The 15,835-nt window shown below is 43.2% G+C and overlaps 6 protein-coding genes across 6 annotated transcripts; 2 read left to right on the top strand and 4 right to left on the bottom strand.

Annotated features, from left to right (window-relative positions):
- Window positions 1-141: 141 nt before the first annotated feature.
- On the bottom strand, window positions 142-848 carry CGCA056_v007480 (uncharacterized protein; the record flags this gene model as incomplete). Its single annotated transcript, XM_037322728.1, has 3 exons — window positions 142-328; window positions 388-480; window positions 541-848. 3 exons carry the CDS (start codon window positions 846-848, stop codon window positions 142-144), a joined length of 588 nt encoding a protein of 195 aa, XP_037179984.1.
- A 1,157-nt stretch (window positions 849-2,005) lies between these two features.
- terH-1 (NAD-dependent epimerase/dehydratase terH) lies at window positions 2,006-3,239 on the bottom strand (the record flags this gene model as incomplete). The annotated part of the gene is made up of 4 exons (XM_037322727.1): window positions 2,006-2,313; window positions 2,369-2,497; window positions 2,554-2,913; window positions 2,972-3,239. 4 exons carry the CDS (start codon window positions 3,237-3,239, stop codon window positions 2,006-2,008), a joined length of 1,065 nt encoding a protein of 354 aa, XP_037180405.1.
- A 3,313-nt stretch (window positions 3,240-6,552) lies between these two features.
- On the top strand, window positions 6,553-7,482 carry BOA1-5 (Oxidoreductase BOA1; the record flags this gene model as incomplete). Its single annotated transcript, XM_037322726.1, has 4 exons — window positions 6,553-6,654; window positions 6,705-6,937; window positions 7,005-7,351; window positions 7,403-7,482. 4 exons carry the CDS (start codon window positions 6,553-6,555, stop codon window positions 7,480-7,482), a joined length of 762 nt encoding a protein of 253 aa, XP_037180406.1.
- Window positions 7,483-8,342: 860 nt separating this feature from the next.
- FCK3-2 (putative glycosyl transferase FCK3) lies at window positions 8,343-9,599 on the top strand (the record flags this gene model as incomplete). Its single annotated transcript, XM_037322725.1, has 2 exons — window positions 8,343-8,914; window positions 8,969-9,599. 2 exons carry the CDS (start codon window positions 8,343-8,345, stop codon window positions 9,597-9,599), a joined length of 1,203 nt encoding a protein of 400 aa, XP_037180407.1.
- A 516-nt stretch (window positions 9,600-10,115) lies between these two features.
- On the bottom strand, window positions 10,116-10,510 carry CGCA056_v007476 (uncharacterized protein; the record flags this gene model as incomplete). The annotated part of the gene is made up of 3 exons (XM_037322724.1): window positions 10,116-10,169; window positions 10,224-10,388; window positions 10,442-10,510. The coding sequence occupies 3 exons, from the start codon at window positions 10,508-10,510 to the stop codon at window positions 10,116-10,118; spliced, it is 288 nt and encodes a 95-aa protein (XP_037180408.1).
- Window positions 10,511-11,796: 1,286 nt separating this feature from the next.
- Window positions 11,797-12,228, bottom strand: CGCA056_v007475 (uncharacterized protein; the record flags this gene model as incomplete). The annotated part of the gene is made up of 4 exons (XM_037322723.1): window positions 11,797-11,850; window positions 11,897-11,974; window positions 12,025-12,111; window positions 12,163-12,228. The coding sequence occupies 4 exons, from the start codon at window positions 12,226-12,228 to the stop codon at window positions 11,797-11,799; spliced, it is 285 nt and encodes a 94-aa protein (XP_037180409.1).
- Between the last annotated feature and the right edge of the window lie 3,607 nt (window positions 12,229-15,835).

The following is a 15,835-nucleotide window of genomic DNA, read 5'->3' as shown; positions in this document are numbered from 1 at the left end:
TTTAGGGTGCAATCAAATCAACGCAGTTGCGCAAGCTCGTGCCAAAGCAGCATATCATGAAATGTCTCCTCTCCATCGCAAAAGCACAAAGAACCGTAACTCGTAATTCCTTCGTCTTCCGATCCATCTCTTGGTTATCATTTATGCATAGCGGTTATCCATCTCATACGGCTGGGAGCTATACGGCTTTGGCTGTTGCTCATTGGCGTAACCGTTGTAAGCGGTCGGCTGGTTCTGGTTCGCGGGGGCGTAAGCGCCGCCAAGGGTTCCCTTGCGGTGCTTGTGGTAGATGACGGAGGCGTAAATAAGAAGCCCGATAAACGAGGCGCTACCAGGACGGTCAGACAAAGTCTCAATCAAATCCCGTGGATTGAGCAGTAGACTTACTAGATAATGATGTTGATGATGACAGTAATGGCTCTTCCCTCTGAGCCGGCGACCGTGAGCGCGAACAGAATGGTCCAAACGGCCGTTTGAATGCTACCAAGCGCGAATGTCAGTATGCCGCCACAGCCGCGCGCCGGAATAGAAGGCACAAACCAGTTGCAAATGAGGAAAAACCGAGGTGTGAGTGTCCTGCGCGATCGCTTGATGATGCAGACGAGGTCGAGGAGCAAACAGCCAATGATGATGATCATCACGACTACCAGGATGGCAATGACCCAGCTCGCTGTCTTGGTTGTGCCGCCGATGTCGTTAAGTTCGCTCCTGTTGGAGGACGCGTATCCGATGGTGATGCCGTAGAGGACGATTTGGAGAAGCATCACCGCGATGCGGATGATGTAGAAGGGGATGACGATCCTCTTCAAGAATGGCGAGCCATCGCCGACCGTGTACTTTTGCGACATGTTGGACTGTGATGCGTGTGCGCTTTCCCGTTTGATGATTAAGGAGCTGAAGAATTGACGTGACGACGAAGACTTCAAATTCAGTAACTGTGTCCTGCCAAACAGCGGCAGAGGAGGGCGGCCGTGGCGCACTTTAAGTACGAGCTAATCTAAAGGATCGTTACCCATGGTTCTCCTTGCGCTGTGCCTCACGCCACGGCGGCTGGCTGAAATTTTGCTTCCTCCTTGCAGCCCATTTGTCCAACACGCCCCCATGTCTCACACAGCCAGCCCTAGGAGAAGCAAGCTTAAAGGTTTGCTCCAGTCGCGGTGGACTCTTCGCTAGGCAGCCAGGCACACGGCCCCTCAATGTAACCTTCTGTGGCGCCTTTAGCTCGTGAAAACGGCAAACAGCCCCCTGCGCGCCAGGGATCTTGGCTGACAGCAAGCGCCGTGTTGGTGGTGTGCCTAAGACGGCATAGCCCCCAGATCAACGGCAGATCCCCTGCCAGTTCTGCTTATACGCGCCCCCACTGTTGAATTCGAACTAACAACGGTGGCCCTTGTGGCCCCCGATTCAGTGAATTTCGCTGCCTGTTCGGTGGGGAGTTTGGTGGCTGTTGGGCTGGGAAGGTTGGTTGAGCACGTTAGCGCAACGCTACCAAGCATGCGAAGTCCTAATGTACATGCCGCGGTCCCTTGGCGGGACGTCATTGGCTTTTCTTGGGTGATGTCAGTCCCAAGCTATCTAGGATTATTTTACGTGAGTTGTTGGAACCATCAGCACACGAGAGAACGCGACATTTCCTCGGCACGGCATGGCCGATGGACTGTTCGCCGCTTGCGACTGTGGTAGTTGTACGTTGTCGGACATGATCTGGCTACATGATCTGGCTGCCAGCATTGTGCTACTACATGTAAGAAAGGCATGACACTTATGTTTCGGTGAGCAGTTGAAGATCAACGCGGAGAGCTTTTCAGCACATGCGACTACGACGATATCCAAAATGCAAAATTGAAGAGCTTGGACTGGGGTTCTCGGCGCCAAGCATTCTGCTCACTTTAGACACCCTCTTCTCTTGCTGAGAGGTTTGACTTCGGCCTCAGAAAAGAAAAACCCCCAAACTCGAGGAAGCTGATATTTACCAAGTAATGAGCAAACTCAGAAGCCAATTCCATCAACGAGATGCGGCAAGAAACTGCTCAGTCACAGGCTCAAGACACTCCTCCAGGCTTTTCCAACCCTTGAGACCCAACAGCTTCAGCACTTCAGTTGACTTCTCATTTGGAACCTCTGTCGCATCTTCAAGTATGTCCTCCACCTCCCCCGGAAACTCCCGCGAAGGATAGGCGGTCTTGAAAATCCGCAAGAAATCGTTGACCGTGTATCTCCCAGCGTACGCAAACAGCCTCTCAGACTTGACTTGCGGTAGCAGTAAGGCTCCGAAGTGAAGGCTGGCCACGTCCTTCACATCGCAGAACCATTCTGATCCACTGTCAGTGGAGATCGGGGAAATCGGGAATTCTGTGACATCACTTACGGGACTCAAACATCTTGACAATCTCCTCGGAGCCATTTCCGTCCCAGAGCATCTTTAACACCCCCATTGCAGCAGTAAAACCCTGGGCTTTAGGATAAAGAACTTCGCCATAGCAAGGGCTTGAGATGACTGGAAACAAGTTAGCATGGGAGAGTGGATGCCTCTGCCATGGTCGAAGTTCACACCTGTGTTCATAACCAAGTTAGGAGCTCTCGAGTGATACCACTTCCACAACGCTTGCTCTGTTTTGACCTTGCCAGCAGCATAGACAGTATGACCCCCAACAAGATCTTGGCGGAGATCGGGCGAGTAGGCAGCGATAACCGTTTCTTCATTATATGTCTCATTGGTGATTCTTCGAACGATGCCAGGGGCGGGATCAGCCACTGCACTCGAAGATGAAGTGTAAACAAGCCTGCTGCAAGAAGGTGTAGAAGCTGCCGCCTCAGCTATGCTGATGGCGGCGGATACCATGGGGGAAACGACGTTGTCAGGGTTCAAGTCAAGGCTTGTGTCGGCTGCCGTATGAATAACTCCATGGGCACCTGAAGGTGGAGGCTTTAGCCGTATTGTCTAGTTTTGAAGGGCTACGGATACACTTACCTTTAACAGCGGCGTTGAAAGCCCCCGGGGTACTGAAGTCAGGAACTTCGATGAGCTCGAACTTGCCGGGGCCATACGTCTTCGTGAACATAGTCTCGATCCATCCAGACTTTTTCACATTCCGTGAAATGCCTCTGACTCTAAAACCTAGACTGAGAAGTTGATCGCAGATGTGGCTGCCCATGCAACCGCTAGCGCCAGACACTACGACCAAGCTCCCAATGGGGAGAGCCGTTTGAGGCAGGTCAATAATGTTGGAAGAGACCATTTTGGGCGCAAAGATTCGTGTTATAGAAAAGGATGAAATACTTCAACTGAATTTGTATAACGGGCAGAAAACAATAATTTGTAGATGGTACTGCGGCTTTCCCACGATGGTAGAACATGTTGCGTCGGGCCATGTCGTTGCGCTCATTAGACTTTATACATGGTAATTAGTGCGTTTAAGTGGCCAAAGCTGTTTCAAAGCATCTCATCCGCTGTTCGTCAACAAAACGAATGTACAAGGTTTGCAACCACAAAACAACTTGTTAGACTGAGAAATATGCTTAACTCCGGGTCCACTCCGAGCCCCGGCTGACGGAGTAGTCCGTGATGTTTCGGTATTTTGCCTGTTGACAGGGACGGAGACGGACTTTTGCGGTGGCCCCTGCTCGGTCCCCTCGGCGGCCGATATAAATGGCTCCCGGCGTCCGATTTTTCGAACATCGCCTAGGACGACCGAGGGCTCCGAGTAACCAAATCTTTCATCTTCACCAACTAACAACGGCGTCTGTGAAACAATTGGATCTTCGATGGATTCTTCCCGCATAACAGCTGTAAGTCGGAGTTCTGAGACCTGACCCCACCTGCAGCAGAACGTGTCATTAACGGTTAGCTCCTTAGTGCGACTTGTGTCGGCTGCGCAAGGTAATACGAAGCTCCGGCGAGATCTTCCACGCTCCGTAGTGCGAGAGTCCGCTGAAACAATTTTCAGGTCCGCTGCGACAAAGTCTTCCCATGCTCGAACTGCAGGTCCTCATCCCAAGATTGCAGCTTTTCAGGTGTTGGACAGAGGCCGAAGGTTCCGAGACAGAGAGTTCCCATCTCAACACAGCATGCTGTCATGAGCGTTTCATTGACATCTTGCTGGTGAACAGAAAATCGATCTCATAGAGAAAAGACTCGGAAACATCGAGGCGTTGCTTCGACACCGCCCGTGTGACTGTCGCTCAACGGACACGCAAGTGAGTATACCTGGAGAGTCTAGCATCGCTGTACTCGAGGATCTAGACACACAGTCAGCTGTTAAAGGTTCTTCGTCTTTTCGGAGTCAAGTTGAGGTGGCTAGAAGATATGCGGAGTCTGCTGGAGATCGTAGCTTATCGACACCCCCTGCACCCAGATGCAGCGACCTAGTCATTCCATCGCAACCCCAGGTGCACGCTAACAACCCTCGCTCTGGTACTCAATCATACCGCGAATTGCCGCTGCCACCCACGGCTGCTGTGATCAACATTCTCAAGATGTTGAAAGGTACCGTACTTCTATGGCAATATCCTGGATTGCATACCTGACGAGATCACAACTACCAACAGAGTCTCCGCCTAGTAGCTTTCCTATACTGCGGTCTCTTATGCCCGTACCGGCGTACATCGAACTGTGCCGTGATGTCTACTTCTCAATTGATGAGTATGCCGACACAGACTTCATTATAGCCAACTCGGGACTATATTACTTGTTCACCGAGCACTTTTGCCCCACTAACAACGAAGATCTCCGCAAACGGTACTTCGTATGGGGCAGGTTGTGCAGAGATGCCATGATGCAAGCAGTCGGGAGCTTGACCGTTTGCTTGCCTGCTCACATCAAAAGCGTCCAGGCACTTGTACTAGGTGTAAGCATACCCTCCTTTGATCATCTCCGCCGCACTGCTGACAATCATAGGCCTCTCACGCCATCGAACTTGCTAAGCCCTGGCTTGCCTGGCGCCTCATTTCTTTTGCGGCACAACTCGCCATCGCCGCAGGTTTTCACGAGGACGCATTCATGGAAAGTGACGACGTAAAAATCAAGAAAGCCAAGATGCTCTTGTTTTGGTATGTATACGCCGTGGAGAAGGGTCTGGCATTGAGATTGGGACGAGCGTCAATTATACGAGTATGCGACATCACCCTGCCTAAAGACATGAGCTGTCTCTCATTGTCACGGCCATGGAAATCAATGCTTCCGTTCTGGGTCTGGAATGCGACTATGCACGACAAGCTGTATGAAGCCCTGTACAGTCGAGCAGCTGCGACTTGCTGCGACGAAGACATCGTGGTAGCTGCAGATCGCCTTCTCGTAGAACTCAAAGAAGTTGAGCCTTATGACAAGGTATGGGAAGATTGCATTTTTGTGGCGCACATCCCAAAAATAACGAATCTTGGCTAATTGCACAATACAGGGAAACAATACGGGAAAGCTAGAGAGGCTGGAAAACGTTCTTGCAGTGTCTCAAAAGGTTCTGTATTAACTATACTACAGCAACCCTGATATCTCGGGCGAAGGTAATGCGAACCACGCCTCCAACTCTTTCGCCGCAGTGTTTGGAGTATGCCAGGGCTGCAATCCACGCACATCATGAATATTTACATACACTGGTGAGTGGCACTCTACATCGAACATTCATGGGCCACACTCATTTTACTAACAGGAGGGTCCTACACGTACCTTTCGTGCCTGTCCTTGTGCTGTATTGTAATGTGGTCAGCCAAGGCGACTCCGATGATTTACAACGACTTCAGGAATTTGCCGAAGGGCGAGAGGTTACAGCCAATTTGTCGGCTTCTGCCAAAGAATTTTGCGAGCGCAGTAAAGAGCTTCACTGGTCTGCAATCAGCCAACTCGAGGCTGTAAACAGGGGTTCCTTCACACCAGAACATTCGGTCTTCTCCAATGGGCTCCTCCAGTACTTTGCAGGAAATATGTTCCCTGCGGTGGAGGATGAATACGGAACTGCGGACATTTCTGGTGAACGAATACAGGCAATGTTTGGGGGCCAACATATGATGGGCTTATTCTGATTATGTACCTTCTGAGCATAAAAGAAGTAACGCGTTTAACCTCATTCCTTTGAAAAAGATGGGCGTGTGTGCACAAGACCACCGCCTCAAGCTCTTGAATGCATCCTAAATATTTGTTATCTCCAAGGCCTAGACATGATCAAAATGCCAGCTGGTGCCAATAGTAAGTAGTTATGGTGGGAACTCGGGTTATGCTACTGCTGTGATGGTGGATCCATGAAACATTCCCGGACGGAGGACCGACCGAAACGGAGCCGGTCCGGGTCTCGGTCCCCGAACGCTCCGAAACCTAATGTTAGTTATCCGAACTCGGCAAGAACAGCCTCGCGGCGACCGCCTCTAAGCGGACCGTTCTTTAGACCGGACTTTGGAGATAATCGACACATTGGGGACTGCAGAAAATGTCTTCGCCTGAACCTAGTAAGATAGCATGCGTTACATTCCCTGCGACGCTCTATATAAACCCATACTTTGTTACATGGCTTCAGCTTTGTGCTTCACAACTCACTCTTCCATCATCTCTCACAATACCTCAATATGTCTGTTGCTATCGCAGGTGGAACTGGAGGTCTCGGGCGGGCCCTTGTTGAAGCCATACAGGCTCGAGGCAGGTACCAAGTCATCGTCCTAACAAGAAAGGTAGTCGTCCCGGCTTTCTCTCTTCGCAATACATGATAACATGGAGATAGGTCTCAGGAAGCCCGGCTGGTCCGAGAGGCATTCGATTTGTGGCCGTCGATTACGCCAACGTCAATTCTCTTGTGGACGTTCTCCAAGAAAACAACGTTGAAATTATTATGTCTGCCGTCAACAACATCACGGGAGAGAACGACGCCGAGCTCAATCTCATTAGAGCAGCTGAGAGGTCCAGTACCACTAAACGCTTCATTCCGAGTTATTTTGGGGTGCCGTATTTGCCCGAGTAAGCCTTCTCTTCGTGTGTGCCCCCGAAGACTTGATTGGGTCTGACGCCTGAGCTTTCTGTCCAGGCAATATGAGACATTCCCTCCAGCAATGGCCAAGAAGTCTGCGCTGGGAGCGCTAAAGTCAACATCGCTCGAGTGGACGACTGTCTTCAATGGATACTTCCTCGACTACTTCGGGACCCCGAAGGTGAAGAGTTACATGGACGATGTATCCTTTTTCGTGGACGTTGCGAACAATGTGGCTGCAATCCCCGGATCTGGGGAGGTTCCCGTTGTCTTCACGCACAGCTTTGACGTTGCGCGTCTTGTTGCTGCATTGCTCGAAAAGGACAAGTGGCCCGAGGAGACGTTTATCATTGGTGACAAAGTCACCTTCCACGAGATGGTGCGTTTGGCCGAGAAAGTTAAAGGTAAGTACTCTGAGGGCCCCCTCCTCGGCCAATTTCTGACTGCTCGTTTAGGTACCAAGTTTACGGTGGCGCATGATTCAATTGAGGACCTTCAGATGTGCAAGCTGACGGAACTGCCATCTCATCGTTAATTCTATCAGATTTATCCGAAAGAGATGCTGCACAGTTTTCTTGCCCCATTTGGGCTCAACTGCGAGCGAGGACAGGCTGATCTCAGACCTAGCCGCACCCTTAACGATGAATTCCCGGAGATCAAGGTATTGAAGACCAAGGATGTGCTCGAACAAGGGTGGGGAGCGGCATGATGATAGCTACTCAACTTCATGGTTGCGATTCAATTTCAATATTAAATTCCTGACATATCTAGCAACCGATACAAAAGGCCCAATGTTAGATAGATGACTGAGCCCGGTGCTGCTTAGATGGAGAGAACATCAACATGTAAACACAAAGATTGGAAGGTCTGCGCCCGAATGATCCGATAAACCACACTGATTGATAGGGACAGAAGTTCCAAACTCGGTGGCATATGCAGGTGGCATCAGTTCTGGTTTAAGTGAACACGGCGAATCCTCCCTGACTTGTAGTGGGGGTGAAGCTCCTGCAATCAATGCAGTGTAACCTCATGGTCTGGCTTGGCTAAGAATTATCACGTCATCCCATAAGCCCATTCGACTAAGGCCGTAAGACTCTGGAGCGCTCGACGCTTTTACTCCACCGGTAAGGAACTTCTGACTGTCGCGGATGCATACTCTTGGGTAATCCTGCCTTCTTGCAGCAATCTTGTGGCACAAGCTAACGGGTGGGCATAAGCGCTAGATAGTAGTGTTCTTTTTCGCCAAGTTGATGGTCATCAATATGATTTCGACACTCGCTCCAGGGTCGATCCGTGGGTACAAATAACCTTAGAATCATCGCCTCAAATTTGTGTTGAGATTGCTGTGCTACCAAATCGAACAAAACTGCACTATTGAGGCTGCTATTCATCAACATGACGCCTCCCCGCTTCGAAATCCCTGCCGAGTTCCAGGACAAGGTTCGCTATGTTGAACCTCTTGATTCCAGGTCAGACGACGAAATCCTCAAAGCCCTCGAAAGCCCCCCTCCAGTGACATCAGAAAAGAACATCTGGGCATTTTGGCATGCTGGGCTGCAGCAGATGCCCGCCTGGTGCCAGCGAAATGTCATTAACTGGTCTCGCATCTGCGGTCTCTCGTGGACTATCCGTGTCCTGGATGTCGTCAGCGATTCCCCGAGCAATGCTCTGAACTGGGTTAAAGAAGAAGACCTTCCTAAAGCCTTCACAACCAACACAATGGATGGACCTCTGGGATACACTGGCCCTCATAGCGCGGACTTCCTCCGAGGAATATGCCTCTATCAGTACGGCGGTGTTTGGATGGATGTCGGCTCAATTCTGTTCCGCTCGATCGATGACCTCTGCTGGAACAAGTTGGAGGACCCAAACACACCATATCAAGTCTCAGCACCGTGGATGTATTCAAGGGGTGTGGCAAACCACTTCATCGCTAGTCGGAAGGGCGATCCCTTCATTAAGCATTGGTAAGTTCGTGACCTTTCCCCCTTGTGTCATGAACCTGCAGCTTACACCAATAGGCATGATCTCTTCATGACTCTGTGGAAGGATCGAACCAGTGCTGAGGGTCTATACACGCACCCTCTGATGGCCCATGCTAAAGACATTGACATGGTGGAGTTTGACGCTAGAGGGTTCGCTTGGAATTGGGAAATCCCGATACCACAGGTACTGGAGTATGTCGCACAGATTATGTGCTGGATGCGAATCAGCGTCGTGCAGGAGCCAAACGGCGGCTTCGATGGCGCCAAGTATTACGGTACCAAAGTGCTTCTCTTCGACGGGCTGTGGGAGACTTGGCCTGCTGAGGCCTTGATTGGATGGAATGGCGAAGAGCTATTCGACCTCTTGAATACGAAGCTTGATGCTGACCCCGAGTCCGAGGATTACAAGAAGGCTCACAAGACGGTTTGGTATTTGATGACCTCTTCCACAATGCAGAAGGTCACACGGGCAGGGGGTATGACATCTACAAAGGCACTCGGCGCCTTGTGGGACATGAAGGAGAACAAGGATAAGGATCGTGAGGCAGGAACATTTGCAGAGCTCATGCGCTACGGTAGTGTCCATTTTCGACACAACCAAGAGCCAAAGTACGTTCCTGCCAAGGATCCTGGCAACATAATTCACAAGGGTGTATTGGAGCCGTGATTTTACGTTTGATGTGACGGATGGAAAAGAATCAATTAGTGGGGTAGGACCTGGACGGACATCCCGCGGTGGATTCAATTCTTTACGCACCATGAAGACGTACGGAACCGCAGATGTAACCAATTAATTCCTGTATCCACCAATCAGAATACATGATCAACTTTGATTTGATTTCCAGATGGTGATGGCGAGCTGTTAGTGGTTTTTGAAATGTGTTGAGGAAGTTTCATAGCCCACCCTATAAGAGGGTCCACAGTAGATAAATCCAGTAAGAGCCCTTCGGCCGGTGCTTCGTCCAGTAAGTGGTTTTTGAAATGTATTGTAATTATATTAATGTCCGTCACACAGAAAGCTTTTTCGAATTGGCAGATGTTTGAACACATATGAATAGAAATTTGAGATACCGCCAGTGAGACTAAATGGCATTTTGAACTTCTGAAAGAACACCATCACCAGTCTGCATGCATATTGAACGTTTATACCACGTCTATTCTACATAATTTCAGAAGCCTTGGCTTATTTGGGGCATCCAATACCCCAGCCGGTCTTTGTATCGCAGCAATCAGCGTCCTAAGGGCCAGTTTAGTTCCGGTGACTTGATTGCATATAGCTTTAAAGACTTACGCATGTGTCAGAGACGGGAACATCAGTACCCTGACGCTTGACGTTGTAGCAGAAGTTGGCAGAGTTACTTGCGCACCAAACTGCGTCGCCGTTCTGGTTCATGCAGGACTTTTGACCCTTTCCCCAGCAGCAGTCTGTTCGGGGGTTGTTGAATCCAACCTTACACTACCAAACATATTAGGTACCTCAGCGTGATACTGTAAGTAGCAATGACCTACCTCAGAAGCAAGAATGGCAGGAACGGCGAATGCCGAGAGGATTGCGGTGAGAGCGACAGAGAACTGCATTTTGGACGAAGTTTTGTTGGATTTATTTAGTGAACGTTTTCTTTAGCAAGCGAAGAAGTAAAGAATGCTTTGAAAGATCGAGAGGATGATGAGTGAGGAGCGGTAATACCACGCAGGGGTATCGGGATGTCTTATACAACTTTCAGTCTTAAAACCCACATTGATACTTCCTGCTTGCAATCGGAAGCATCGGCCGTTTGAGTCAGATGCAATCTCCTCCATAGTTCCAGACTCCATCCGACTCAAGTCTGAAGTAATCAATCGAAAGTAGTTCAGACACCATGAGCAAGCTAAACTCAGTTCTGAGAAGGCGGTGCATCTTGTGACGCCTCACGATGAGCACACGAAGCAGCTTAATCAATCACAGAATATCCACAACTGCCAAGGAATTTGTTGGTCTGCCGGTGTGTCGTGCTTTCCGTCTGCCCAAATATCAGACGCTCCGCTGCAGGCCCGGTAAGTATCTCGTACACGAGGATATATGACTCGAGCTATGCGCGCTTGGAGTGGAGCAATACCGAGCACCTGGTTGATGATCATCATCTGTCTCAACTTTACCGTCGCGGACCACAATCCGATCTTGACACATGGGACGCGTCGATCTTCTCAAACTCTGGTACAAAGGTTCCCGGGAAATATTGCACTGGCCGAGAATATCAGCGCGATCGGCATGGTACCCCGTACCTGTCTAGCTTGCCTTTTTCGGCCTGGTGCATGCCATTGCTTTACAAGTGACACAGTTTGCGCTGCTTATCGCCAAGACTCTCGCCCCGTTTCTCACGTTACGAACATAGCAAGGCTCGCGCTCGGTTTCGAGGGACCTCAATTGTTGTTGCGAGGAGGGAGGATCCCTGTCACCCACGTCGGTCTGGGGGCGGTTCGTAAGGCGGGCCCCAAAAGTCTATTTTCTGGGAGCTTTTAGCTTTTAATGGAGTATCTAATGAGACTTTGATAACTCTAACACGGACTGGTGAATATCATTTACAGTCAAGTTAAGCTTAGAACATAGTTCTTGCCGCCACATTGATTTCGGCTGTCATTGTGCGCACATAGAATCAATAATTATAATCAGAAAATCGGCTCTAGCAGCATAATTGCGCGGACAATCATATCACAAAAGACATCACAGAGTAGTCGTCATATGAGGGCCCTTCATTTGAACCCATGCAAACTCAGATCGAAGACAAGATGTAACAGTCCATTGCATGCTTCTAAATGTGAATAGAACTTTCTTCGTGATACGCTTTCAGACCCCAACACCTCCAGAAACAATTGTCATCAACCATCTATTTGGGACAGCCAGTTCCCCAGCCATTGAGGGTGTTGCAGCAATCAGCACCCTATTTGCGTTAGAGCGTCCCACAACTTTACCGGAGTCGAACTTACACAAGTTGTAGACATCTTGGCTCCGCTAGGGCCATTGACGTTGGTGCAGTAGTTGTCTGAGTCGGACTTGCAGAAGGACTTGAAAGACCGTTAGTATGTTGTGTTGGAATGTAAGAAGTAGTCCATACCGAGTCCTTGTTTTGGCGCCAGCAGGACATGTAGCCATCCTCGCCACCCCAGCAGCAGTCGGCACGGGTACCGCTTCCGATCCGGCACTGAACTGTGTTAGCAGATTTCAGAAAAGCATGTCCCTGAGGATCACATACGTGAGCAGCCATGACGGTGGAAACGGTGGTAGCAAGACCAGCCAAAAGAATGTGAGAGAACTGCATTTTGATGAGAGAAGTGAAGGTTGACACGAGTTAATGAATTTTAAGGAAAGTTATAGAGTGAGATGTTGGGAATGATGGATGAGTGATGACCTGTCAAGAAGTATTAAGCAGGTGGTCGAGACTTCGTGTTATATATCAATTTGCAGCTGGCTTTGAAAGATGGTCGAAGGACGCCTCAGCTGCAAAGGCACCATCCTTCGGACACCTCCAAGTAATTCATGGGTGACACCCATCAACATGGACTTAGTGACCCGCAATGAAAGAAAAACAGGTTCCCCAGCAGCATCGCCTTTATGTTACAGTCAGCTATCTAACAGTAGGGTCTGCTAATAGAAGCTAGGGATGGATATGTAGTAATAGTACACTAAGGTTATAGAGGTTATAGTTTAGGTTACAGGTTGTAGGCTTTGTTATAGATTAGTCTTTAGAGGCTAAAGTGATTAATTTTAGACTTAATAAGTTATTTATAGTGAAATAAGCTAAAATTATCCTAAAAATAAATATAAAGTTAATTACTAAAGAGCTATAGAGGTTGAACTATAAACTAAGCTTAAGTTATACTATATATAAGTCTAAATAGTACTTTTTATCTATCTATAAGTAATTACTTAAATATATAAAGTGATTATAATTAGTTAGTAAGACTAGTTAATTATTAAGTATTTCTTAATATAGTCTACTAATCGTTCTTTATTTGATTATTATATAATTTATGCTATAGTTTTTCTATTCTAAATAAGTTCTTGTTATTCTTATAATCCTATAGTATAAATACTTTATTTTAGCTACTTAATATTTAAGTAGGTTATTTAGCTATTATCTTTAATTTTAGGTTATAATATTAGATCCTCTCTCGAAAGGTTTTACTTTTAAGACCTAATATAAATGAATTATTAGTCCCAAGTTAAAGATCTATTAATTGTATTTTTAGATTTACTTATGATGCTAATATTATATTAGGTTATATTTAAAAATTAAAATTAAAATCTACTTCTACGTTTTATTATTATAATTATATGCTTTATATTACTAAGTTTAGTTTTATTATTAAAATACTTTATTTTCACTATTATTCAGTAAACAAGTATTATAAACTTCTTTTTAATAGTAAAACATATAGTAAGTATATTTATTTAGAGCGATTATATAATATAGTAGTAGATACTCTCTATATTTCTAGGTTTATCTATAGTTATTATATTTATACTGAATTAATTCATTTTTAGTTAATTATTTATTAGATAAAGCTAGTTATCTAGAAAATATTAAAATAGCTAAAAGAGAGGTAATTAAAAAAAAGCTACTATTTTATATATTATATAAGCTAAGTTAGATAAGTCTATAGTATAGTTAGATTGTTTATATAAAAGGAATAATGTTTTATAAACGTTAAGAGGGTAGTTATAGAAGAGGAGCTAGTAATATCTCTTATATTAGAGGTTTAATTTATAAGTAGTTTTATTATATCAGATTTAAAGGTAATTCTAGACTAAAATCCTAGTATTTTAAATTTCCTATTGAAGAGGTTTTAATTATATTCTGAGGTTTTTAGACGAATAAATAGTTTCTTTAATTTAAGTTAGTCTATTTCTATTAGTAGTTTAACATATCCATGTAAATATTTAATATATAAATAACTAGTAGTATTTATTAGGGGTAATATTATTAATATTATTTCTTATTCTTAATATTACTATTAATAAGTTATAAGTTTATTCTTTATATTAGTGATATTTTTAGCTAGTTTCTATATATTATCTTTATAACTATACGTTTTCTATTTAATAAAATGCTAATATCTTTTTAGGTCTTCTAAATAGCTAATAATATATTTATCTTTATATTTTAGTTTATTATTTTCTATAATAATTAACTTATTTATTTGTAATCTTTATAATACTAGTTAAGTAGCAAAATATAGAATGTTAAAAAATATTTTATTGTATTAAATAGATTAAGTTTATAATTCACTAGTAAGACTTTTTAAAGGACTTTAAAAAGTCTAAGTTTCTTAAAGTTTAATTTATTATTTAGTTATTCTATTTTAATATTTTGCTATATAAAATAGATATAATTTCTCTTGTTTAAAATTAATCTTTTAACGTTTTATTTATTAGTAAATTTAGTGATTTATTATTACATAAATTTAAGTTTTTAATATATATTATTTTAGATATCCTTAATTTATCTATGTATAGTAGTAGCTTTTAATACTATTAAGCTAGTTTAAAGTTCTCTATAAATAGTTAGTTTAAATCTATAATAAAAATAGAAAAAGAATTCCTTAGTATTTTCTCTAACTATACTATTATAAGTAAGTTAAGCTATTAATAGTAATATTACTTAATTATTTTAGTTATAATTAATATAAGTATAGAGATATATTTTAAAGATTTAGTTAATTATTTCTATTTATTTATTAGTCTATAGATAAAACGTAGTAGATATTACTTATTTAATACTAAGTTATAATATAATTAACTTCTAAAACTTAAACATAAAGATTTTATTTCTATTTAATACAATTTCCTTTAGTATTCTATAGTTAGTAATAATATATTTAAGAAATATATAAGTGAATGTTTAAGTATTATTTATTTGTTTATATAGGATAAAATAAACACATTTTATAAGTCTATTCATAATAATAATAATATTATTAAAATAGACTTCCATAAAGAGTTCTTAAGATTTCAGTAGCTTAATAATATAATTAAAAGATGTAAAGTACTAAATAGTTTATAATATAAATAAAAGTTATAATAATCCATAAAGCTAGCATTAAATTAGTTTACTTTTTAAATAAACCTCATAATTTCTAATTATTATTATAGTTATCTCTAAGTTTTTATAAATGCTTAGTAACTATATACTAATAGACTATAGAATTCTATAATTACTTTATTATTCAGTTTATTAGTTAAGATGATATTAAATCGTTTAGCTCTTATTAGAAGTTTAATTACTAATATTAAGTCTCTATTATTATGATATTTAAGAATTACTTAGGGCTTTTTTAGTATTAAGACGTTATAGTTTAGTTATTAGCTAAAAGTGTTAGCTTTACTATGTTCTAATCTTTTTTAATAGATAATTTAGAAATTAAACTTTAAAAAGAATTCTAACTATTTGATTTATTATTTATTAAAAAGTTTTAATTTAGTAAATACATTAAGTTCTTATAGTCTATATATATATATATATTAAAAGCTTAAGGTACTAGTTCTTAAAATCTTTAATAATTACTATAAACCTTCTATTATAAATCTAATAGTTAAACTTAGGTCTATAAAGTTTAGGCGAGAAAAAAGTATAAAGATATAAATATTCTTCTAAATCTTATTATAATAGTTATACTCTAAAAGTAAAGTCTAAAACGTTTACTTTAAGTTTAAATTATTTTTATAAGTTTAAAATTATTAAAATTAGTTTACTAAATATATAGTTTTTAGTTTTCTAGAAAGCTATATTTTAGGCTTTTTTCTATTTAAATAGTTAGTCTTTATAGCTAAAATCTATGAGAAATATATTAAATTTACTATAATACTTAATAAGTGTTCAGTAAAAATTAACTAGTCTAAAAAGCCTTATACTTTTCTAAGGTTTA

This window comes from Colletotrichum aenigma, assembly GCF_013390185.1.
Source record: "Colletotrichum aenigma strain Cg56 chromosome Unknown KSG_Cg56_contig04, whole genome shotgun sequence".
In the NCBI taxonomy this organism is placed as follows: Eukaryota; Fungi; Ascomycota; class Sordariomycetes; order Glomerellales; family Glomerellaceae; genus Colletotrichum; species Colletotrichum aenigma.
The sequence above is the reverse complement of the archived record's forward strand: the minus strand, read 5'-3'. Positions and strand labels throughout refer to the sequence as shown.